This window comes from Mastigoproctus giganteus, chromosome 1, assembly GCF_048544385.1.
Source record: "Mastigoproctus giganteus isolate SK-2022 chromosome 1, ASM4854438v1, whole genome shotgun sequence".
Taxonomy (NCBI): Eukaryota; Metazoa; Arthropoda; class Arachnida; order Uropygi; family Thelyphonidae; genus Mastigoproctus; species Mastigoproctus giganteus.
In genome coordinates, this window is record NC_143575.1 from 136,858,165 (window position 1) to 136,885,354 (window position 27,190).

At 37.6% G+C, this 27,190-nt stretch overlaps 1 protein-coding gene across 1 annotated transcript in view; it reads left to right on the top strand.

Moving 5' to 3' along the window:
• Window positions 1–27,190, top strand: part of LOC150091155 (uncharacterized) — a 1,391,089-nt gene that overhangs the window by 452,373 nt on the left and 911,526 nt on the right. The window contains exons 9-10 of the mRNA XM_090374518.1: window positions 4,513–4,590; window positions 18,471–18,584. Coding sequence (XP_090230644.1) covers window positions 4,513–4,590; window positions 18,471–18,584 — 192 coding nt within the window. The remainder of the gene's footprint in view (window positions 1–4,512; window positions 4,591–18,470; window positions 18,585–27,190) is intronic.

The window sequence follows — 27,190 nt, forward strand, 5'->3', positions numbered from 1 at the left end:
AACTAATCAGGCTAGTTCAGAAAAGACAAATAGAGGGAATACATTAGCATTAGCATTAGTAGAGGCATTTGATGCAAGAAAGCAAGCTTATGCAGTATCAGCCAAAAAAAAAAAAAAAAAAAACCAACTTCCACTTCACCCCTCTGTTTGTTCAAAATACCTGTCCAGCTGATCCTTAAACTTATTTAGGCTATCAACCTCCACCACAAGGGATGGAAGTCTGTTCCACCAACCAACCACCCGCTGGCTAAAGGCAAATTTCCGCACGTCTATCCTACATCTGTCTTTCCCCAATTTGAATTTTTGCCCTCTCAGGTGATTTTTCTGAGCTAGAGGAAGAATCCCATCAGCATTGAGCATGCTTAAACCATTCAAGGCTTTATACACCTCTATCAGATCACCTCGCTGGTGCCTAGTCTCCAGACACTGTAATTTGCAAAACTTAAGCCTTTCTTCGTAAGAGCACCCCTTTGTTCCATTCACTAATCTTGTTGCCCTTCTCTGTTCTCGTTCCAGCAACTCTACATCCTTCTTGAAATGAGGCCTTCAGACCTGTATACAGTACTCTAGGTGTGGCCTGACCATTGCCTTATACAATGGAATAATCACCTCCTTATCCCTGCTGGAAAAATTCCTGTATATCATTGACAATACTCCATGAGCTACTCTTGCAGCCCGTCTGCACTGCTCAGAGAACTTCATATCTGCCTGCACAACCACCCCCAAGTCCCTTTCATTCTCTACCACTGTCAGTGTAGTACCACAGAGTTGATATGTTGCTCTGCAGTTGTTGTTTCCCATGTGTAGTACTTTACATTTGTCAACGTTAAACTTCATTTGCCACCTCTCAGCCCATCTGCTCAACCTTTCCAGATCCTGTTGCAGCAGTATAGTGTCAGTAGTGTCCTTTTCAACCCTGCCAACCTTTGTATCGTCTGCAAACTTGGACATTAAGCTTGATATACCATCATCAATATCATTTATAAATACAGAAAACAATAATGGACCCAACACTGAGCCCTGAGGGACTCCACTAATAACATTAGTCCACGATGAGCAGTATCCATTGATTACCACTCTCTGTCTTCTCCCCTTCAAACACCCCTTTATCCATAGCAGCAATTTGCCTCCAATGTCACACTGCTCCAATTTGTGTAGCAGTCTTCCATGTGCAACAGTATCAAAAGCCTTTCTAAGATCCAAGTATATAATATCAAAGTTATTCTCTGCATCCAGTTCTTTTGTGACTGCATCATAGTATCCAATCAAGTTGGTCAGGCAAGACTTCCCCTTAACAAAACCATGCTGTGTCTGAGCTATAACTGAAGTCTTGACTAAATGATCCTGCAGTGCTTCTTTAACCAGTGCCTCCATTAATTTTCCTGGAACAGAAGTTAAGCTCACAGGTCTATAATTACTTGTGTCAGCCTTTGATCTTCCTTTATGAATTGGGGTCACATTTGCACATTTCCAGTCTATGGGTACCTCCCCTGAGTCCAAGGAAGCTCTCATAATTATGGCTAAGGGTTTGCTTACTTCCTTTGCTGCCTCCTTTAATATAACTGGATAGATTCCATCCACCCCAGGTGCCTTTCTTGTGTTAATCTTCAACAGTTTCTCCTCCACTTTACTCCCAGTTATTTCAAGATTCTGTAGCTTACTGCTAGAGTTGAATACACCTATATATTATCGGGGAGATACAGAAAGCTACAGCATATATAATCATATTATAAGAAGTCTCTGGCAAAGAGAACAGAAGTAGCAAAGATTTCTTTACTTATTTATCTCTTTCCTTGTAGTTTTAGCACCACTAGAAGGAACAGATGATCACATAGGCTCACTGTATATAAATGGTATAACTGTTGATGATGCTGTTCGTGTTTCTTACAAACTAAAGACTGTAGATATTTTGCATTTACTTTCACACAGGAGGAATTTCTTAACTAAAAAAAAAAAAAAAAATGAAATTTTTGATTAATGAAAGGAAAGTGAAAGAGAAATTTTAGAAGTTAAAAGCAAATTAAGTCCCTGGGGTGAATGAGATCTATCCAAGTATATTAAGAGAGACCGCAAAAGTGGTAAGCCAACCTTTAGCCATAATTATGAGAATAAACATATAAATTAACAGGTTGTACGGAAGCCTATGATAGATATAAGCTGTAACCAATTCACAAAGGAGGTTAGGCAGGCAAAGGCAGATTATGAGAAATATTTTGCAAAGGATGCAAAGAAAAATAGCAAAGGGTTCTTTATGTAAACTCTAGAAGGAAGGGAATGAATCAGATTGGTCCACTTGATATCGATGGTTCAATTTTTGATGATCCGCTCAGGTAGCTAACAAACTACATGAGCATTTTGCATCTATAAACATGGTGAGTTATTTAGGAAGGTGAATGCCAGAGATGTATTAAACTCTGGCAGTGAGCTAGATGATTTTGTAATAATTGAGAGCAAAGCGGAGGAGAAATTGTCGAATATAAACATAAGAAAGGCACCTGGGGTGGATAATATCTATCCAGTTATATTAAAGAAGACAGGAAAGGAAGTAAGCAAACTCTTAGCCATAATTATGAGAGCTTCCTTGGACTTAGCTCCCCTAAGTCCAAGGATTAGGAGTCCTTGGACTCCTAAGTACCCATGGACAGGTACCCATGGACTGGAGATGTGCAATGTGACCCCAATTCACCGAGGAGGATCAAAGGGTGACACATGTAATTACAGACCTATTAGTTTAACTACAGGGAAATTAATGAAGTGCAGGATCATCTAGACAAGACTTCACCTATAGCTTGGAACAACATGGGGTTTGTTAAGAGGAAGTCTTGTCTGACCAATTTGATTCGATACTGTGATGTGGTCACAAAGTAACTGGATGCAAAGAATAATTTTGATATCATATATTTGTGACTTAGAAAGGCTTCTGATACTGTTGCACATGGAAGACTGTTGCACAAGTTGGAACAGTGTGGCATTGGAGGCAAATTGCTGGTATGGATAAAGGGATGGTTGAGTGGGAGAAGACAGAGAGTGATAATCAATGAGCACTGCTCTTCATGGACTAATGGTATTAGTGGAGTCCTCCAGAATTCAGTGTTTGGTCCATTGTTGTTTTCTGTATTTATTAATAATAGTGATGATGGTATTTCAGGCTTAATGTCTAAGTTTGCAGACGATACGAAGGTTGGCAGGGTTGTTAATGACACTAATAACAGTACACTGCTGCAACAGGATCTAGAAAGGTTGAGCAGATGGGCTGAGAGGCGGCAACTGAAATTTAACATTGATAAATGCAAAGTACTGCATATGGGTTGCAGTAACCCCAGAGTAACGTATCAACTGGGTGGTACTACGCTCAGGATAATGGAAAATGAAAGGGACCTGGTTGTAATTGTGCAGTCAGATATGAAGTTTTCTGAGCAATGCAGACAGTATGCAAGAGTAGCACATGGTGTCTTGTCAATGATATACAGAAATTTTTCTAGCAGGGATAAGGAGGTGATTAACTCCTTGTATGAGGCAATGGTCAGGCCACACCTTGAGTACTGTATACAGGTCTGGAAGCCTCATTTTAAGAAGGATGTAGAACTGCTGGAATTGGTGGACACTGCTCTTGTTAGCATAATGTTTTAAGACTGTGCATTTCTGGCACTTACCATAAAATAAGCAGCTGTGTTTTTATGGTTAGTACAGGGATTGCACAGTTCCTTCCACAGAGGTTTCTTTCTCACTCATAGTGTATTCTTTATGGGGGTTTTTCTTATGGTGCAGATAATGACTTTATGTTGCTGCATATTAAATGGAGAGGCTATTTATTGTGTTATATGACCGCTGTTACTCTTGACAGTTGGTTCCAGATATTGAGCACTTTGCATGTCTGGCTACAATTGCACCTGTATTTATTTATTTGTTTTTGAATAGTTGTCAATTCAACTCATATTTGATTTGACAGTTGTGCTCATTTTCTTTGTTGTAGCACCTGCTAAAGACACATCAACAGTCATACTTCTTTGGAAGCCTATGTGATCCCATTGATTCTTCAATTCTGGTGATTTGGTGATTAGTCAGGCATATGGCTTTATAGAACTGTCTGCACATGTCACCTCTTCAGTTTATGTATTTTTTGCACAGATTGAAATATAGTTCATGCCATGAAGGTCCTGATAAAGGGACTAGACAGTATACATGTAGTACTTAAAAGTTTAAACTAGCTGAAGGGGTGTGGTAATGCACAACACTTGGTAATGTCAAAAGTGTATCACTCTTTTCCAAAAGCTTTAAAAAGGAATTTAACTAATTTTAAATATATTTCTTAAGCTCTTCACTTTTTTTATTAAAAAAGTATGCACACTTTTTCTGTTGGGGAGTATTTTTGGATCATTTTAATTTTAATGTTATCTTAACAATCTGCTTCACATCAACTTCATTGTGAAAGAGGTATGTTTCATGTATTTAATTGAAATTTTTGCTAAATTTGAATATCCATATGCTTAATATTTCTTGGAAATCTTTTAGGGTTTGCCTGGAATACGTGGAAATCCTGGTCATAAAGGCTTGCAGGGAGAAGGCGTTCAAGGTCAGAGAGGTCAAAAGGTTAGTTTCTAGTAATTATTTGTTAAATATTAACTTTCTATATTCTTATAGGGCTTTTAGTTAAGGCTTATAGGCTATTATTATTCTTATAGGCTTTTGGTCAAATTTATGATTGATGTCAAATATATTTGTTGATATACTTAAATTAACTAATTACACTTAAATTTTATATCTGAATTTCCGTAACAAGAAAATAAGGTACCATAATTTTTATAATTAAATTTTATATTTCATTTTGTTAAAAAAAATTGAAGTAGTTTTTGAATATGTGCATTACAATTAATTAAAAATCGGTTTCTGTATTTAGTGTGCACACAGAATTAGCATTAGTAGAGGCAGCATCAGCTGGAAAAAAAAAAAACCTTCCCATTTCACCCTTCCATTCGTTCCAAATGCCTGTCCAGCTGAGCCTTAAATTTATTTAGGCTGTTAGCTTCCACAACAAAAGATGGAAGCCTGTTCCACCAATCAACTACCCGCTAGCTAAAGGCAAATTTCCACACATCTATTCTACAACTATCGTTCCTCAATTTGAAATTGTGCCCCCTCAGATTCTTAGTCTGAGCAAGAGGAAGAATCCCATCAACATTCAGCTTGCTCAACCCATTCAAGGCCTTATACACCTCAATCAGATCACCTCGCAGGTGCCTATTCTCCAGGTGCTGCAATTTGCAGAACTTAAGCCTTTCTTGGTAAGAGCACCCCTTTGTTCCCCTCACCAATCTTGTTGCCCTTCTTTGTACTCATTCTAGCAACTCTACATCCTTCCTAAAATGAGGCCTCCATACCTGTACACAGTACTCTAGGTTTGGCCTGACCATTGCTTTGTATAATGGGATAATCACCTCCCTGTCGCTGCTAGCAAAATTCCTATATATCATTGACAAGATTCCATGACCTACCCTGGCAGCCCATCTGTACTGCTCAGCAAACTTCATATTTGATTGCACAAATATGTTGTGCAATCAAATATGAAGAAAATTGTGCAAGAAAATACAAATAATTTCACTTTCCACTTCCCTGAATGTAGTACCACACAGTTGGTACGTTTCTCTTGGGTTATTGCTACCCATATACATTACTTTGCATTTGTCAATGTACCTCTTCAGTGTTTGTTCTTCACTGAAGAACTTCAGTTGCCACTCCTCAGTCCATTTGTCCAACTTATCTAGATCCATTTGGCATAGCATTCTGTCTTTACTGTTGTTAACAACCTTGTAAACCTTTGTATCATCTGCAAACTTGGACATTAAAGCTGATATACCTTCATCAATATCATTGATAAATATACAAAACAACAATGGGCTCAACACTGAACCCTGGGTAACTCCACTAATAACATTTGTCCACGAAGAGCAGTGTCCATTGATTACCACTCCTTGTCGTCTCCCACTCAACCATCCCTTTATCCATTGTAGCAACATACCCTTAATGCCATACCTCTCCAATTAGTACAGTAGTCTTCCATGTGCAACGGTATCAAAAGCTTTCCTGAAATCCAAGTATATGATATCAAAATTATTTTTGACATTCAGTTCCTTTGTGACCACGTCATAGTATCCAATCAAATTGGTCAGACAAGACCTCCCTCTAACAAACACATGCTGTGTCTTAACTGCTACTACCATCTTGGCTAGATGATCCTGCAATGCTTCTTTAACCAGTGATTACATTATTTTCCCCGTAACACAAGTTAAACTAACAGGTCTCTAGTTACTTGTGTCACCTTTTGAAACCTCTTTGTGAATTGGTGATACATTTGCACACCTCCAGTCCATGGGGGGAGCTCCCCCGAATCCAAGGAAACTCTTATAATTATGGCTAATGGTTTGCTTACTTCCTTTACTGCCTCCTTTAATATAACTGGGATGGCCTGGATAGATCCTGGCCATCCCAGGTGCCTTCCTTATGTTTACCTTCAACAATTTCTCGTCCACTTTGCTCTCAGTTATTACAAAATAACTTCACTCCCTGTTGGCATTTGATAAACTCCTGGCACTCACCTCATTGAATAAATCCTCATGTGAATATTGATGCAAAGTACTCATTCAGTTTATCAGATAACTGAGCATGATCATCAATAGTCAACCCATCTATGTTAAGTGGTCCAATCTGATTCATTCCTTTCCTTATAGAGTTTACATAAGTAAAGAACTCTTTGCTGTTTTTCTTTGCATCCTTTGCCAAAGATTTCTTGTAATCTGCCTTTGCCAAAGATTTCTTGTAATCTGCCTTTGCCAAAGATTTCTTGTAATCTGCCTTTGCCTGCATAACCTCCTTTGTGACTTGATTACAGACTAGTTTATACCTGACATAGGCTTCTGTGTCACCTGATAATTTATATGCATCCCATACATTCTTCTTCCCTGCCATGAGCCTCATTAATTCATCTGACATCCATTTAGGCCTAAACTTTGAACAATATTTCTTAGTTGGAATGAAAAGCTTAGTAGCCTCCAAAGTTAAGTCCCTGATGGCTTCCCATTTAGAATTCAACGTTTATAACATCATCAGTTGATCCCACGGTACAGAATTTAAAAACTGTCTGAGACCTATGTAGTCACCTTTACAAAAGCAAAAGCTCTTCCCTTTAGCCTTGATGGTAGTTACATCTTTATGTAATTCTTCTCACCCAGTGGTTCCTTTTCTTGCAAATTTTTAATTCCTGAATAATCGCTGCTGATAATCAGATCAAGAGTATTACTCCCTCTGGTTGCCCCTTGAACATGTTGCTGTAGAAAACAATCCTCCAATAAATTCACAAACAAAAGTCTTACTGGCATGTGAGTGACCAACCCACAAGTTCCAGTCAATATTTGGAAAGTCAAAATCCCCCATTATAAGACATTCTGATTTACTACCCCACTATTTCTCTGCACAATTGCTCATTATACTCATCAGATTCATTAGGCCTATAACACACACATGCTCTCTTTTTTTCCTTTCCCAGCGCTTATTTCACACCAAGCAGACTCAACACTGCATTGTCCACTAATGTCAGTTGGATGCACTTCCTTAGATTTTATGTGTTTCTTAACTAACCACATAACTCCTCCTCCCTTCCTGTCTTGTCTGTCTTTCCTATACAAATTTTACTCCCCATTATTCCAATTGTGTACTGCTTATATCTGTGTGACACCATGTCTGTGATATCCCAACAGTATCTGCCTTTGATGTCTTGACTAGCACTTCAAGCTCATCAAATTTATTAACTGTACTCCTAGCATTGGTGTACATGCAAGTATACATGCATCTGTTCCTACTCTTAGTTACCCTAACACAGCCCATCTATCTACTTGTTCCACTCTGACTCCCAGTGGTCCTGGAAATCTCCATTACCTTGCTTTCCAGGCTGCTGCTCATTCTAATAGAAGCGGTGAAAGAATCGCTTTTGCCTCGACCTGCGGCCACTGTTAACCTTTTAGTTGATCAACAAGGCTCTCATCATATGATCAACAATTGATCAACAAGGCTCTCATCATATACTCCCTCCTATCGTGTCTCTTACTCTTAATGTCATTAGTTCCAATGTGTACAACAACATTACCTTTTGTGCCCTTAAAAGATGATATCTGCTCTACAACATCATCAACTTTTTCCCCTGGCAGACCCCTGGCCTCTGGACCAGTTCCACCTATCCTTCTTGCATAGTATATTCCCCGTCTCCCTAATAATAGAGTCACCAACAATAACTATTTCCTTTGGGACTAGCGCATTCTGCCTTGGAGATTGCCTTTGTTTTGCCTGATGCACAGGATTGAGCATAGGAATTAAAAATGATTTGATTTGGTTTGGAAGCTAGTGTTGCGAGCTAGTGAAGTTTTGAGAATTTCAATGATTTTCAAGTTTTTTTGAATTTTTTTTGCCTTTTCTATATTGTAAATTGTAAAAGACTCGGTTTAAGTGTCCAGTCATTTAGCAAAACTTATTTTTGTGTTTATACATATGTTTATATTTAAATAGTTATATCTTAATTATACTGTTGATTCCATAAAGTAGTCTTTTATAAGTTTTTTCCTCCCTTCTCTTAACCCATGCTGTAAATTGTAGAAAGGATTACTTTAAGAGCCTTAATACATAGGTTAGTGTTAGCTCCTTTTCTTTTTTATGAGAATATATAAATAGTTGTTCTTTGCAAGGTGTAAGGATTTTGCAAGCATTTATACAGCCACTCCCCAACTTACATAAGGGTTGTGTTCCGTGGAACTCTACGTGTCGGATTTTTCCTAAATGCTTATGCAGCACTCGCAAATTTGATTGAAGCAAAAAGGAAATGTTTGGTAAACATGTAAATAGAATTATTTATTGAATTTTTTTATCTCATGTGCAGGAAAAATTACAAAAGTGTACAAAATTACAAAAATCTAAAATTACAAAAAGAGAGAGGAGACAGTCATAACATCAGCAAGTTTTACCTTTCAAGAATTGTGCCAGAATTAACTCTCCAGCTGATAAGCACTGCTGCAGAAGTTAAGGGCTGTGGAGATTTAGAAGGGGTTTTTTCCAACACAACGCAAAATTTCTCTGCAGCTGCAGAATCGGCATTGGTGACTTCACCATATACTTTAATGTTTTGGAAACCAGTGCAATGCTTGAACCTATTAAACCACCCATTGCTTACCACAAACTTGGCTTCGGGTTCACCGTACTTATCCTTAATATCTTCATAAATACTTCTTGCTTTTGCTTGAATGACCATTGGACTCGGGGGCACTTGCTTCTGAATCTGATTTTCCATCCATATTATTAATAGCTTTTCCATCTTCGATATAGCACCTGAGTGCTCTTTTGCGTTCACATTGATCTTAAATGTGTTGATCCTTTAACATGTTCTTTTATACGCACACTGTCCCTTAAAATAGTATTCACTGTTTAGCAGCGAGACCTAATACCATACAATAGATGACAATTTGTCTTGCTTTGTAATTCTTAATTCATCATCTTTGTTTCTAAATCAATTTTGTTTAGTTTCCTAGCACTGCCAGCACTTGCACTTTCCATTGGTTGCTTTCCCTTCGCCATTGCAATAAGGAAGTAGGAAGGAAGAAAAGATTCTGAAAATTTATTTATGTTTTTTGTATGATTGAAGATGTCAGTGAAAGACAACTCATTTCACCATAATACCATAATTTTAAAACCCACAGAATTCCAGTTATTGGCACTATCAGAAATGCAATACGATCGATTGCACTAACAGAAAACCCCAAATAAACCTGAAAATGCAAATTGTTTTTATTGTTTTATGGTAGTGACCTCCAGAAATGTATTTTCAAAAAATATCACAAAGGCTTTCAAATTTGATTCTTATATCAGAACATATGATAACGATGAAAGTGTAGTGCAGTTTCCAATGAAAATTTCATCTTCCGAGGTCTTGGAACGAATTACCAAAAAAAAAAAAAAAAAACCATGTTATTGGATTCACATTATGATATTTTCATGATACCTCCATTTATTCCTATGGAATGCAAAATATGTTTCTACGATTTTTTTAAGTTTGCACCAGCCTGCAAAAACTTGTGTAAAGTTGAATTTCCATAAATCAAGTATTATGTAAGCCAGGGAGTGGCTGTATTTCTTGACTACCATTGTAAATTGTAGTTAAGGAATAGTTTTAACAGCCATAAATGCACAGGTTATCTTGTATTTCTTTTTACTTAAATATAGAAATAATTATAACTTAATATTAATATACAGTACAACCCAGATAAGTAATTCCTGCATAAGATGTTTTCCCCTGTAGTAGGTTTGGTTTCTTAATTCTCAATTTCAACTCTATATATTGTAATGTATTATTTTTCCACGTAAGAAGTTTCCCAGATTAAAAGCTTTCCCGCATAAAAAGTACATGATAAAGAATACACTGTGTATTATTATAATGACGTTTTCCCATTTAATGTGTGTTTTCAATATAGAAATTCTTTATTTTTATATTAAAAAAATATAAAACAATATAAACATTTTGGTAATCAAACAAGTTAGTGCATTGCATCATTTTAGTTTGTAGTAAACCACCAAAGTAGGTGAAATGGCATCTTTTTTACATCTCATATTGTGAATGCATTCACAACAAGTTGCCCTGATATTGCATTACATGCAATAAGCAACAACGCTTTTCACCACTGGAGAAGACTAATGTTACTTATTCTCGACGGATACTCCACCCAGGGATGGCAGTATCTGCTTAGAATCCACTGGTGGTGTTGGCTCTTTGGGAATCCACTGTCGAAGGTAGTTCACTATCAGGGCAACTTGTTGTGAGTGCATTCACAATATGAGACATAACAAAAATGATGTCATTTCACCTACTTTGGTGATTTACTACGAACTAAAATGATACTATGCACTGACTTGTTCGATTAGTGAATTTTCTGTAGTCTGAGGCTTTCAGCACTAAAACCTTTTTACTGTAAACATTTTTATTTAATGGGAGTGCCATATTGCAATTATTTTTCTCGATATCCATAATTGGATACATTGACCGCATTAAGTTCTGATGGTTGTGAACAGTTCTGAATTACTTAGTGGATTGTTGCTCTGTTCTATTGTAATTGTGACATTTTAAGGTATCTTTAAACTCTAAAGGAGCTCATTCTTCTGACTTGGTAATGAGTTTAATGAATATAATGTTAAGCAATTAAAAATCCTCAGTTTAATAATGTTTCCTATAGGTAGAGTAAAATATTTATAAATTCTGAAATAATACTTAAAAATGAAATTTAACTTATATATCTTTTCATTTTTAATTGTGTAGTTAATATTTTATACCTTTAGGTCATTTTCTCTTCTAAGAAGTTTTCACTCGTAAGAAGTTCTAAACCTTCACTCCCTTGGAAAACATCTTATCCGGGTTGTACTGTACTTTAATAACGCGATATAAAAATACATTGGTAATTTTAGTAGTAACATCTCAGTAAGAATATTCATTATTACAGAATGTTGTTATTTAATAGACTAAAAGTATCTAGATAGATCATAAATCCTAGTTAGAAATATAGTTATGGCTAGAAATAAGATTGTTAAGAGTAGAATAGATGGGAAGTAGAATGATGATTTGGCTTCTTGTGACTCTGCTGTATTGGATGATCTGAGCTCTCCTTTTCACTGCTCATTAACTGTAAATAATGGTGGTGCATTTTAATATGCAAGAAGTAAGGAATGCAGTAAACTTAAGAAAGAACTTGGCGTATCAATGGTCAAAACTTAGTCTCTGAAGAAATTGGTAAATTGGTTGGTTGGTGAAAGTTTGGTCCTTGAGGCTGTCATACATATTCTCTCAGATATGATAAGCGGGATTTTGCTAACTGGGAATCTAAAACACTGATGAAACTGATATTCGGGTAACACTTGAGTCCGGTCATTCTGTCACAACCAAATCCTCTGCTTGCACCTTCACAATGGTGGTACTGTTAGAAAACCCCATGGGCAAGTCCTGAAATACGGCAGCTGGTATACTGGATGTGACCACACAGGCACAAACTACCATAAGCAGGGATTGAGGTGTGCTGTCCATGCCACAAGGAAGAATATCTTCCCACTGTATTACCAGACAGTACTAGGTGGTTGGTGACTGATCAACTGGTGCAATACCACCAGTTGATTTGAAGTTGTTTTTAATTATTGAATGAAGACTTGAAGTGGTGGAACCCATATTTAGTCTCCAGAGCAATGCTCCGGTAACCTCCCCCATCTCTTTCATCATGCAGTATGACTGATGTCTTTTGAGGTTATGATGGCATCGTGGTGAGATCCAGTCTTCCTTACGTCTCAAGGCTAGAGCTCTAAAACAGTATTTGTAGGCCAGCTGTTTGATAGTCCAACTGACTGAACCTATTGGTAACTCTCTCTCTAGGAGGCTTCTGGATCAGAGAGTGTATAATTATACTTCCTCTGTTCTGCCAGAGAGTGATTAGAGGGAGCCCAAGTAGTGGGTATGCAGGGGGAGGGCATTGTTGAGGCCACATTATGTCAAGGAGTTGGGTGTATTCTTCCCATGTATACGTCATATCATATCAAAAATTTCATTACTTCGTATAACGTCTTCCCCACCTTTTCTTACTACTGGATACATAATCAGTAGTCAAAATAATAGAACAAACTTATCTGTGAAAAGATTTAAACCTCCCGAACACATCCTTGTTCATTTCATAAATATATGTGGTCTCAGTTCCAATCTCAGTGATATCCATTTCCACTTAGTCTGCCGAATCTCGTGTACTTTTTATGACAGAATCCCAGTTATCAGCAGTGGTTGACTCAACCACTGCTAATCTCAGTTGTCCGAATTATTCACTGTATAATTTCTTTACTACGAAGGTGGTACTTGTGCATATCTCTGTTTGGATATTCCCTGTTAGTACTTTGGAGTGAATATCCTCTTTTTGATCTTCTCTTAAAATCTCTCTATCCCATTCAATCAAATTCATCTGCTGCCTCGCTTATTTTGTTAGCTCCACTAACCACTTGGAACTCTTTGACTTCCTCTCTTTGAAACTTGACTTTCTTCAGTCTGACAGTTAGATTATTTTCCTTTCTGAGTTACCTCTGTTTTGTGTCACCTTTTTACATTTTCTTATTCCACCTGTAAAACCTTGTAGGTGGAATAAGGTCTCTTTCATCCAATTATTAGCATTAGCATTAGTAGAGGCATTTGATGCAAGAAAGCAAGCTTATGCAGCATCAGCCAAAAAAAAAAAAAAAAAAACACTTCCACTTCACCCCTCTGTTCGTTCAAAATACCTGTCCAGCTGAGCCTTAAACTTATTTAGCCTATCAACTTCCACCACAAGGGATGGAAGTCTGTTCCACCAACCAACCACAAAGGGGTGCTCTTACCAAGAAAGGCTGAAGTTCTATCCTACATCTGTCTTTCCTCAATTTGAATTTATGCCCTCTCAAGTGATTATTCTGAGCAAGAGGAAGAATCCCATCAGCATTGAGCATGCTCAAACCATTCAATGCTTTATACACCTCTATCAAATCACCTCGCTGGTGCCTAGTCTCCAGACACTGTAATTTGCAAAACTTAAGCCTTTCTTCGTAAGAGCACCCCTTTGTTCCATTCACTAATCTTGTTGCCCTTCTCTGTACTCGTTCCAGCAGCTCTACATCCTTCTTGAAATGAGGCCTCCAGACCTGTATACAGTACTCTAGGTGTGGCCTGACCATTGCCTTATACAAGGGAATAATCACCTCCGTATCCCTGCTAGAAAAATTCCTATATATCATTGACAATACACCATGAGCTACTCTTGCAGCTCGTCTGCACTGCTCAGAGAACTTCATATCTGCTTGCACAACCACCCCCAGGTCCCTTTCATTCTCTACCACTGTCAGTGTAGTACCACAGAGTTGATACGTTGCTCTGGGGTTGCTGTTTCCCATGTGTAGTACTTTACATTTGTCAATGTTAAACTTCATTTGCCACCTCTCAGCCCATCTGCTCAACCTTTCCAGATCCTTTTGCAGCAGCATAGTGTCAGTAGTGTACTTGACAACTCTGCCTACCTTTGTATCGTCTGCAAACTTGGACATTAAGCTTGATATACCATCATCAATATCATTTATGAATACAGAAAACAATAATGGACCCAACACTGAACCCTGAGGGACTCCACTAATAACATTAGTCCACGATGAGCAGTGTCCATTGATTACCACTCTCTGTCTTCTCCCCCTCAGCCACCCCTTTATCCATAGCAGCAATTTGCCTCCAATGTCACACTGCTCCAATTTATGCAGCAGTCTTCCATGTGCAATAGTATCAAAAGCCTTTCTAAGATCCAAGTATATAATATCAAAGTTATTCCCTGCATCCAGTTCCTTTGTGACTGCATCATAGTATCCAATCAAATTGGTCAGGCAAGACTTCTCCTTAACAAAACCATGCTGTGTCCGAGCTATAACTGAAATCTTGTCTAAATGATCCTGCAGTGCTTCTTTAACTAGTGCCTCCATTAATTTTCCTGGAACAGAAGTTAAACTCACAGGTCTATAATTGCTTGTGTCAGCCTTTGATCCTCCTTTGTGAATTGGGGTCACATTTGCACATCTCCAGTCTGTGGGTACTTCCCCTGAGTCCAAGGAAGCTCTCATAATTATGGCTAAGGGTTTGCTTACTTCCTCTGCTGCCTCTTTTAATATAAGTGGATAGATCCCATCCACTCCGGGTGCCTTTCTTGTGTTTATCTTCAACAATTTCTCCTCCACTTTATTCTCAGTTATTACAAGATTCTCTAGCTTACTGCTAGAGATGAATACACCTCTGGCTTTCCCCTCGCTAAATAACTCCTCGTGTGTGAATGTCGATGCAGAATATTCATTTAGTTTGTTAGCTACCTGAGCAGGATCATCAACAGTTGACCCATCAATATCAAGTGGACCAATCTGATTCATCCCCTTCCTTCTAGAGTTTACATAAGTAAAGAACTCTTTGCTGTTTTTCTTTGCATCCCTTGCCAAAGATTTCTCGTAATCTGCCTTCGCCTGCCTAACCTCCTTTGTAACTTGGTTACAGATCAACTTGTATCTATCATAGGCTTCTGTGTCATGTGTTAATTTCTATGTATCCCATGCATGTTTCTTCTCTGCCATATGTCTCGTCAGTTCATATGACATCCATTTAGGCCTAAACCTTGAACAATATTTCTTAGTTGGTATGTAAAGCCTAGTAGCTTCCAAGATAAGTTCTTTGAATGCTTCCCATTTTGTATTTGCTGTTGGTAACATCATCAGTTGGTCCCACTGTATAGAATTTAAATACTGTCTCAGTCCATCGTAGTCCCCTTTACGAAAGCAATAACCCTTCCCTTTACCCCTAATGGTAGTTACCTCTTTGAGTAAATCCCACTTCAGCACACTGTGATCACTGCCACCTAGTGGTTCACTTATCTGCAGATTCTTAATGCATGAAGAATCACTGCTGATAATCAATTCAAGAGTATTCCTCCCTCTAGTTGCCTCCCGAACATGCTGATGTAGAAAACAATCATCCAATAAATACGCAAAAGCCTTGCTAGTGTGTGAGTGACCAGCCCCCAAATTCCAGTCAATATCTGGGAAATTAAAATCTCCCATTATAAGGCTCTCTGATTTACTGGCCCACTCTATTTTGCTGTGCAGTTTCTTATTATACTCATTAGAGTCATTAGGCCTATAGCACACTCCTACTCTCAATTTTGATCTCCCAATGCTTATGTCACACCAAACTGACTCGACACTGCACTGTCCAGCAATGTCCACTGGCTTCACTTCCTTGGATTATATGTATTTCTTAACTAATAGCATAACCCCTCCTCCCTTCCTATCCAGTCTATCCTTTCTGTAGACGTTGTACTCCCCAGAGGCGGATTTAACGGCGGGCGCACCGGGTACGCGCCCTGGGCCCCGACTTCTGAAGGGCCCACGCAAAACCCCAACAAATTAGTGAACATATTAGTTCAAAACTTTGTGATTATTATTATGCTATTATTAATTATATTATTCATATATTATATTCAAATTTTATTGGAAATAAAACATTAATAGTACATAACATTTTTTATTTATTTAAAAAAATGGTTAACATGTATTTTTATTTTCCCTGTCTCTCTCTTTTTTTTAAGGGGCCCGATATTTTCTTCTGTGCCCGGGGCCTCAACCAACCTTAATCTGCTCCTTGTACTCCCCAAATTCCAGTTCTGCATTCCTTATATCTGTGTGACACCATGTCTCTGATATCCCAACAATATCTGCCTTTGATGTTTTGAGCAATATCTGAAATTCATCAAATTTATTTACTAAACTCCTAGCATTGGTGTACACGCTAGTATACATGCACCTATTTCTATTCTTAGCTACCCTAACACAACCCATGTGTTTACTTGTACCGCAATGACTCCCAGCAGTCTCTGAAATATTCTGAATCTTGTTTTTCAGGCTTCTGTTCATTCCAATAGAAGCAGTGCAAGAATCTCTTTCACCTCTGCCAGTGGCTGCTGTTAATCTATTCGTCTTTGTCTCCCCCCCCACGCTAGCAGTTTTCCGACCCACCTAACACTGCCTCGATAGCATCAGCAAATATTCTTGCACCCTTTCTATTTAAGTGTATCCCATCCCTGTAGAAGCAATCTCTCCTGTTAACAAGTACAGTCCAGGCTGAAAAAAATTCTAACCCTTGAGTGTTGCACAATCTTTCCAGGGCCGAATTGATCGACAAGGTTCTCATCATATACTCCCTCCTATCGTGTCTGGGCAGAATTGCAGACACTTTCAAATTCAACCCTATTTAATGGCTTTTTTTTTTTCAACAGTGACCTGTACTTGTTAATCAATTCTGCCGGTCTCTTACTCTTGATATCATTAGTGCCAACGTGTACAACTATATCACCTTTTGTGCCCTTAAAAGATGATATCTGCTCTACAGCCTCATCAACCTTTGCCCCTGGCAGACATACCCTGGTCCTGTTCCACCTATCCTTTTTACAAAGCATGTTCCCCGTTTCCCCTGACAATAGAGTCACCAACAACTACTAGTTCCTTTTGGACCAGCGCATTCTGCCTTGGGGGTTGCCACTGTGTTTCACGATGACCAAGTGCAAGCTCTGGCGTTGATTTGGGCAGCTGAGAGCTTGATGGGCCCCTCAATTTAGTTCCTTCGAGGGCATCCACCCTGTCCTTCAAGCTCTCATATAGGACCATAAGAACGCTGAGTTGTTGCCTGATTTCGATTCACTCCTTGCATCGCGCACACACAAAGACATTCCCCATGGCAATATCATGTCCTGTACCTGAATGCTCCACAAACATCATGCAAGCTGTGCATTTTAGAAGGCTGTGATTCAGAAGGCAACTGCCCCCCCTCAGTTCTCCTCTGAGCCACAGCACTTCCATTAGCTTGAGCCTTTTGTTTTGCTGCTCTGGTCTGAATTGTCTTTTTAATGAGACAATTCAGACCAAGTGCAATGAGACAATTATTGTCTCATTGCACTCACTTGTACTCTTTCTAAAGTAATGCAGAAATCTAGAACCCATCTATCTGATCAATGATTGCTGGTATGGATTCCATCAGTGTCAATCCACTGGTGATATACTGGCTTACATCAGCCATCAGCCTTCTGGGTGATTGAGGATGATATGCTGGAAGCTTAATGGGCTATTGGTTAAGTACAAGTATCTGATATCTCATACAGGCAAAGAAATATCCACAATAACTACTCTCTTACAAAATTACTATGTATTTGGTACAAGAATTGACACTGCAAAGTACAGTGTGACTTACTGTATGATAGGCAACTAATTACAGTGTGACTTAATGTATGATAGGCAACTAATCTGTTTGGTATCAGTTGTATAATGTGAACTAATGAATGAGGCAAAATGTTAAATTGCCATCCTTTCTGGAACAAATGACTTGTTCATACAATGTTAGATGACAAATGCATTTTAACAAACAGGCACAACAGGCACATATACGTAGACAATCACCTAAGATTATTTTAAGACAAATGTGAAACACTGTAGCCTGAAGCCTAGATTACCTATTATAAAAAGTACCTATTTAAAATGTGTTGAAGCATAAGCATGTAGGCAATGTGGAAAAGCATTATTAGTGAAGTTCAGTCCTGTTTGGGACTGTCTATGCTAAAAAGGGGTTGCCACATTAGAAGTTTGGGAACTTCTAATCTTACCTTCACCTAACTGCTGCTGCTGTTGCTGCTACCATAACAAAAAAAAAAAAAAAAAAAAAAAGCAGCAGCAGCAGCAGCATAATCTAAATAAAGATATGGTTATTTAACCTATTACATAAACTGAAATAAAATGTTTTTTATTCTTTCTTTTTTAGCATTTTTTTCAATAATAAAATTTCTTATTTGTCATTGCTATTATATGATTTGTGATAGGGTGAACCAGGTCCACAAGGTGATCCTGGCCCAGCAGGAAGCCCTGAAGGGGGACACATCCACCCAAACCCAGAAGTTGTGACACCAGGTGTGACAGGAGAACATGGTAGCAAGGTGAGTGAGCATTCATAGTTTTATTATCTCTGTTGGTTTGCATTATGCTTGCATTCTAAGAAATCATACCACAATTCAAATCTACATCTATACAGCTGTACAAATATCAGGTTTACCCTAATCAAAATGAAACATGGTGAATCCGAATTTTTGTTTAATGGAATCAGATAGATTTTTCATAATATAATTTATAAAATTGATTGGAATATTAATGTGCAATATTAATTGGAATATTAATGTGCAATTTAGTATACCATTTAAAGCATTAACGAAAAGTGTTTGATTGCTGCTTAGATTTGCAAGAAGGATAATTTGTGTATAGATGATTTTTTTATGAACTTTAATTGTTATTTTGTTATTTGGTTTTTTTAGGAGCATTAGCAACTAAGACCATATTGTTCCGGGAAATATGTGGTGGTCATTCCCTGACCTTTCCGCATCCTCCATATTTGGTGGTGATGGGCTCGAACCCCGGTGCTGCTCCTTCTGCTCCTTCCCACCTGGCTATGGAGGCACCAACTTTAATAGAAATATCAGCATTCCAGTTAGTTAAGTAAATAATGTTAAAATTAAATTTACTTCTTTTATCAAATAACTCCAAATTATGAAGAAGAGGGGGACTGTTTAAAGTAATATTTAAATCAAGGACGTTTGCTTGTTGGTTACCCTTATTTTCTTTATTTAGGATAAGTTCAGTAGGATATATAAATTTTGCAATATTTTCAAAATGAATATTCAAAACCGTGATGTCATCAGCATAACGAAATGCAAAGAAGTTAAGGTTTGGGTTATTGCGAATATAAAGATCTTCATAGTAATGAAGAAATAAGTTAGAAACTATACTGGAAATTTGCGAGCCCATGGGAACTCTTGCAGATTGTCTATAAGTACATTTACCATCGTAAATGTAGTTGATCAGAATGCATAGGTTGATATAGTTATTCCAAACAACCTCATTCATGGGTAGAACGTTCTTGTATTTAAAATATAATTGATTAAGCTCAGTGATAATCAAATGATGTGGTAAAGAAGTAAATAAGTTAGCAAAGCCATAAGTTTCGATACTGAAAATGTTGGTATTAGAATTAAAGATTTTAATGATGTTATGGTTATTATTGATGATCCAAGCGGATGGAATAATATTCCATCCAATTTCTATATCCAAGTGGATGGAATAATATTCCATCCACTTGGATATAGAAATTTCCAGTTTATTTTCTAACTTATTTCTTCATTACTACAAAGATCTTTATATTCGCAATAACCCGAACCTTAACTTCTTTATATTCGCAATAACCCGAACCTTAACTTCTTTGCATTTCATTATTTTGATGACATCATGGTTTTGAATATTCATTTTGAAAATATTGCAAAATTTATATATCTTGCTGAACTTACCCTAAATAAAGAAAATGAGGGTAACTAACAAGCAAACTTCCTTGATTTAAATATTACTTTAAACAGTCCCCCTCTTCTTCATAATTTGGAGTTATTTGATAAAAGAAGTAAATTTAATTTTAACATTATTTACTTAACTAACTGGAATTCTGATATTTCTATTAAAGTTCATAAAAACATCATCTATACACGAATTATCCATCTTGCAAATGTAAGCAGCAATCAAACACTTTTCGTTAATGCTTTAAATGGCCTTTATACTAAATTGTGCATTAATGATATTCCAATCAATTTTATAAATCATATTATAAAAAATCTATCTGATTTCATTAAACAAAAATTCAAATTCGCTATGTCCCATTTTGATTAGGGTTAACCTGATATTTGTACAGTGGTTTAGATGTAGATTTGAATGGGTGATATTTCCACTACTTTGAAAGTGATCGCATTATATGACTTCTGTTTGAACGATATTCATGCCTTTTCACTCTAAGTTATTTTCTATATTAATAATAATAATTATTTATATTTGTATACATTTCTTTCAGAATTTTTCTCCATTTCATATTTAACTATAGAGGGCTTCCATTGTTCTTTTCTACTGAGCAACTCCACCGTCGTCATAGTTCTCCCTCTGTTTATATTCTATTTTTAATTAATCACGTTCACAAAATGTTCTCTTTATAATATTTTCTTCATTATATATTACATTTTGGCCCAGTTTGATGTTGCATAACTTTAAAGGTATTTAATTTTTCTTCTTTTCACTATTTTTATTCACCTTTTGGCTATTTGTTTGTTTTTTGGCTATATTTTCGGCATTCGGCACTCAAAAAATATATTAGAGGCTAGTGGCATTAGTTTCCACTTCTACTAACACTCTCACAGCCAAGGCCCTCTCTAAGACATTGGGTATTTACATACCTAGCTTGCTAGTATCCTTTAAATTCTTTTCCTTCTCTTTGCATCTTTTTACTTTCTATTCTTCTTTCTTCTGTCCGTTTAACTATTAGTGCAATACGAAGGCGATTCGGACATTCTTACTTTTCTTATTCTTGCTGTTTTTGCCTCTTTAATTTTTATTACCTTTTTTCCCTCCCTTACCATGCATTACGATTTCTATACCACTGCCTGTTATATAAATTTATGTAAAATCACCTTTCTCAAAAACTTTATTTTAACCCGCATGCATTTACACTTTAATTTGACTTAATTTAATTGTTGTATTTTATTTTACCTTCACACACTGTGTTGGGGCTACCTTACTCATGTTTTTGGGGGTTTTATTTTTACCCCCCCCCTTTTGTATATTTCAGTTATATTTAGTTATATTTTTTATACAGTTAACTGTGTTTGTGTAGAAACACAGTGTTTTGGTACATGATCAGGTGTAGTCCCCTGATGAAATACCTGATCCATGTACCAATTTTATCTTATTTATTTTTATCTAGTTTGTATCAAATTTTTTTTTTTTTTTTTTTTTTTCACCCTCATTTTTACCACCCTCATTTTGATGCTCACTACATTTATTATTTTACATTTATTAATTTCTACTATTCATTTAAATTTTGTACATATGATTTGCCTGTTAATTCAGCAGTTAATTCTACTTGATTCTACATTTTTTTTTTTTTTTTTTTTTGATTCTTAATATATTTATTTTTTTCTTCTATTAGGCCTGGCACTTTGTTAACTGTGTCATAGTAGCTAATCAGATTGGTCAAACGAGATATCCCCTTAAAAAAATTATTGGCATGATTTCTTTATAACCGCACTTCCGTCAAGATGATCCTGCTGTATTTAACTACTGACTTCAGACTTCATTATTTTCCTCAGAACACAAATATGGACAGGTTTTTGATTGCTCACCCTGCCCTTTGATTCCCCTTTGGAATAGGAGAGGCATTTGCACATCTCTAATCTCAATGAACTCCCCTCTCCACTGAATCCAAGAGTACCCTTGTAATTACAGCAAGGTTTTGCTTACTTCTTTCACTACATCTTTTAATATAATTAAAAGAAAATAGATTGCATTCACCTCAGGTACTTTATTTACATTTAGCTTCAGCGATTTCTGTCAATTATCACAAAACCATTTAGCTCCCATTAGACTATTGTATACTTCTGTTATCTCCATCCCTAAAAATTCCTTGTGCATGAACATCGATGCAAAATATCTGTTCAGTTTGTCAGCAACCTGAGCAGAACCATTAACAGTTAGACTATTCGTATCTAGCAGACCAATATAATTCATCCCTTTGCTTCTAATGTGTACATAAGTAAAAGAGTAGTTTGTACCTTATTATTGTTGGTGCCTCCATAGCCAGGTGGGCAGGAGCAGCAATGTGTAGCACATGCTTCTTGATTAGACCGGGGTTCGAGCCCGTGACCACCAAATACGGAGGATGCGGAAAGGTCAGGGAATGACCACCGCATATCCTCGGAGCAATATGGCCTTAGTTGCAACCAAATAACAAACAAACCATATTATTGATGTTGACCAGTTTATACTGCTGCTGATGTTGAAAGAAGAATCAGTGGTTTCTATATCCCTGATAAATTGGTACATATTCCATGCATTTTTGTCCTCAGTTCATCTGACTTCCATTTAGGTCTAAGCCTTGAACTCTCTCAGTTAGTATAAAAAGCCTAGTAGTTTCTATGATTACTTCCCTGAATGTTCCTGGGTGCCATGTGATATATATATATATATATATATAGAGTGCTCTGTCTCCTCAGCTATATTTTCCTCGGTTTATTGCAAGTGTTGCTGTACTTAAAAGGTTGCAAGTAGGAACTCAGGAAGAAAATCCACCTTTCTTTTCTTATTATATTTATTAACTTCTTTACTAACTAAGATAACTTTAACATCTTCTTGGTCACTGGTGGCACTTCTCCCTGCCTCCACGAGGTGGGAATGAGAACCTGGACAGAAGAGCCAACCCCTAGGTCTAAAAGGAGCCAAATGGATATACAAAATGTTCAACTAGTGGAGGCCACAGACTCATCATATCATGACACTTCAACTGATTATGACAATTCAAATCCCAAAAAGGATGAAAAGATGCAGCATTTCTCATAATCCGTTCCCTAATAAGCTTTCTCTGTTTCTTATTCAGAAATGTCTAGAAAGTTCTGATGGTCCACAGTGTAAAGTGGCTTACATTACACTTTCTCAAAGATATACAGATGTGCTGCTAAAACTGGCATCCTTCCACAGCATCTTTGTCAAAGTCACTCCCCATTCCACATTAAATATGGAAGGGAGTTAAGACAGATTGGGAGGAAGAATTACTACAAGAATTGCAAGAACAGAGGGTCACACATGCATAGAGAATTTTTATCAAAAAAGGTGAAATCTAGTATCTACTCATATTATAGTTATGTTCAGTACACTAATGCTACCAACAGCAGTAAAAGCAGGTTATCTCATGTGCTGATATCTCTGGTTATCAGACCGTATATATCAAGCCCTGATATGATGCTATAATTGCTAAAAATTTGTCCACCCACAAACGACACAAAGGGTAGATGCAGCATGCCCTAACTGTAGGTTGAAAGAGCAAGTAGAGGCAGATTGTATTGCCCAGTCACCATGCGTAAATTGTAAAGACAATCATCTGACATCTTTAAAAGCTTGTGATTTGTGGAAATTAGAAAATTAAATGCAAATGAATGAAATTGAGCACAAAGTACCAGGGGAACAAGAAAACAACTCCTTCTAGACATGCATAGCTATGCATCTGTTACTTGAAAATATCAAATGGAGCAACACAAACTGAGACATCAATTCTTCCGAAATTGTCACTTGCTGTGCGAGCAAAATCTTTGTTAACAGACCCACAATAAGGGACATCTGATCAGGTTAATAATATCCAGAACCCATTTCCATGCACTTGTACTTCTCTATCTCAAAAGGTACAGATGGTGAAGGAACCAAATTTCATTAAAACAAAAACTCATCCTCTATGCAGATGGATATTGATAATGTAGCCAATCAAGATGAACCATTAGAGATGTATGTCAAAGTTGATATAGATACAAGATGACTTGTGTTTCCTGAGAAAGAGAAATTCAAAATTGATAGACACAGCAAACAGCCTCTAAAAAGCAAACTGATCAACCTTGCACATCTAAATCTAAATAATGGTTCATATTATTAAAAATCAGCATTAATGACTTGTATGGAATGATCATAAGCCAACAGGCTTATGTTTACTACAAGCCAATTTAACTGGTTCAAAAGGACTTAGTTCTGTTAGGAGATTTCATTGTCAGGGAAACGGGAAATATTTTTTGTAATAAGGATAGGTGGACTAGAACCAAGGTATGTCTGCTGGGAGCTACAATTAATGACATCACCAATATATTATCAAATATTAAGGGGGGGTATTATTATTCATGTGGGGACTAATGATATTAAATGCACAATCTGACGATTTATTAGACAAATATAGAACCATGCTGAATAAATGCTGCGAGTTAGGTCAGAATGTCTGTGTCTGCAATTCTGCCCAGTCATGATAGGGGGAATTATATGTTGAAAGCCTTGTGGGTTAACTTGAAGGACTCTGCAAAGCTTTGGGGCATTGTCAGCTTGGCATGCACTTGTAGCTAGAAGGAATCTGTTTTGTAGAGGTTGAATGCATTTAAATTTTGCATTGAATGCAAAAAGGTGGTGCAAGGGTTTTTGCCAGTATTATTCAGTATACTTAAGGGTTTAGGGGAAAATGGTAGTTTGGAGGGAAGGTAATATATAGATATGTGTTTTCTGATAATATTGGACAAAATAACGCTTGCACATACCTCAAGAGTTCTTGTTTGTTACTGCAACAGATCATATTAGCAAGATGTTCTGATGGCAGAAAGCTCAAATAACTTCAAGGAATATGTCAGGGTAGGTAACCATACAAGAATACTCAGTCTTAATTGTTTATATAGTAATGTCAAAAGTGTTGTCAATAAAATGAGTGAATTGGAACTGCTGGTTAGGACAAGTAATGCTGACATAATAGGTCTTAGGGAAATGTGGTGCCACCCAGATACAGGGGACGAAGAGGTTCAGTATGGTGTGTATAATGTATTTAGGAAGAATAGGGCAGATAGAAGTGGAGTCATGCTTCTTATCAAAAACAGCCTGAGCATGCTTTCCCAGATTCAGATGTTTCAAATGCTGTTATGGAATCTGTATGGTGTGAGATCATTGGAAGCAATAATATGATGAGAGTGGGAGAAACTACAGGCCAGTCAGTTGTGAAGATTATGATGAGAGTCTCTACATGCAAATGGAATGGTCAAGTAAGAGCACGAATGTCTTATTATGCGTGATTTTAATTTGCCTCTAATTGATTGGAGCAAATGAGAAGGAAACTGTACATGTGGGACAAAATTTTTAAATCAACTAGATGATTGTTATTTGCATCAACATGTCAGAGTTGTTAGGTTTTTAGGAGCATTAGCAACTAAGGCCATATTGCTCCGGGGATATGCGGTGGTCATTCCCTGACCTTTCCGCATCCTCCGTATTTGGTGGTCATGGGATCGAACCCCGGTCTAATCAAGAAGCGTGTGCTACGCACTGCTGCTCCTGCCCACCTGGCTACGGAGGCACCCAACATGTCAGAAAAAGTACTAGGGAAAACAATATTCTGGACCTGATCATCAGCCACGAACCTGATGACATAATAGTGCTGACAGCACAGGAACCAGTATTAGTAAGTGATCACTGATCACAGAGTTCTACATTGGATGACGAAGAGAGAAGCAGCAGCAGTTAAAGGCAAAGGAATCGGGTTATAATTTCAAGAAAGGAAATTATGCTGGCTTAAGATAACTACCCAGTTAATAGAGGCTATGTCGCCTCTATTAACTGGGTAGTTATCTCACAGAGAGTGAATACAATTGAATTATGGTATACTTTTAAAATATAAATCACAGAAGCTATGAATGCATATATTCCATTAAAAAAATACTCCTCTCTTGATCTGTAATAGTGCCACAGAAAAGATTAAGCTGGAAAAAGACAGATTATGAGAAATCACTGGCAAAGAGAGCAAAGAGAGTGGAGATAAGGAATTCTTAACAAATATACACCATTGAGCCAAAATACTATGACCAGCGAGTTGTTATGCAAATGGAAGCAACTGCAGGTGAACTACGGCATGTGTGCGGTACAGGACACTGTATGAAAAACACCTGTACTGAGCTCTGTTAATCAGTATTACATCTTGTTCTTCAGATTGGAAAGTTCACGGACTTAAGTGAGTTTGACAAAGGCCAAATTGTAGTGGCCAGACGACTGGGCCAGAGCATATGTGAAATGGCATGGCTGGTGGGGGTGCTCATGGTCAGCCATGGTTAGTACCTACCGAAAGTGGTCTGGAGAGGGAAAACCCATGAACCGCTGGTGAGGTGTTGGATGACCACGGCTTGTCGATGCTCGTGGTGTGCGAAGGCTCTCCCAGATGGTATGTGGCAACAGAAGTGCAACTGTGGCGCAACTCGCTGGTAATTGGAATGATGGTGACGGGAGTAATGTGTCACAACATACGGTACATTGAACTATGCTGAAAGTTTGGCTGCGTAGCTGCAGGCTGCTATGAGTGCCCATGCTAACCATGGTTCACTGGCAACAGCACCTACAACGGACATCGAAATTGGACCTTGAGTGATTGGAAGAAGGTCCTCTGGTCCGATGAATCATTTCCTGTTGCACCATGTGGACGGCTGTGTACGTGTGCGTCATTTACCTGGGGATATGATGGTGCCTCGAAGCACTGTGGGACAAAAACAAGCTAGTGGCGGCGGTGTCATGCTTTGGACGATGTTCTGCTGGGATACCCTAGGTCCCAATTATCCATGTGCCGGGCACTGTGTTGTCTACCACCTACCTAAACATCATTGCTGACCAGCTACACCCTTTCATGGCAACGGTTTCCCCCTTTGACGGTGCCATCTTTTAGCAGGATAATGCATCATGCCACACTGCCCATTGTTCGAGACTGGTTCACGGAACATGAGGAAGACTTCCAGGTATTGCCCTGGCCTCCAAATTCCCCAGACATCAATCCCATCGAGCATCTGTGTAGCAACATCAACATCAAATTAGGAGCGTAATTTCTCACTTGTTTTATTGAGACATTCCAAAATGTTTTTACAAACTGCAGTTAAAATAGTGTATTCGAGCTGACTACATTGTATTGAGCTAC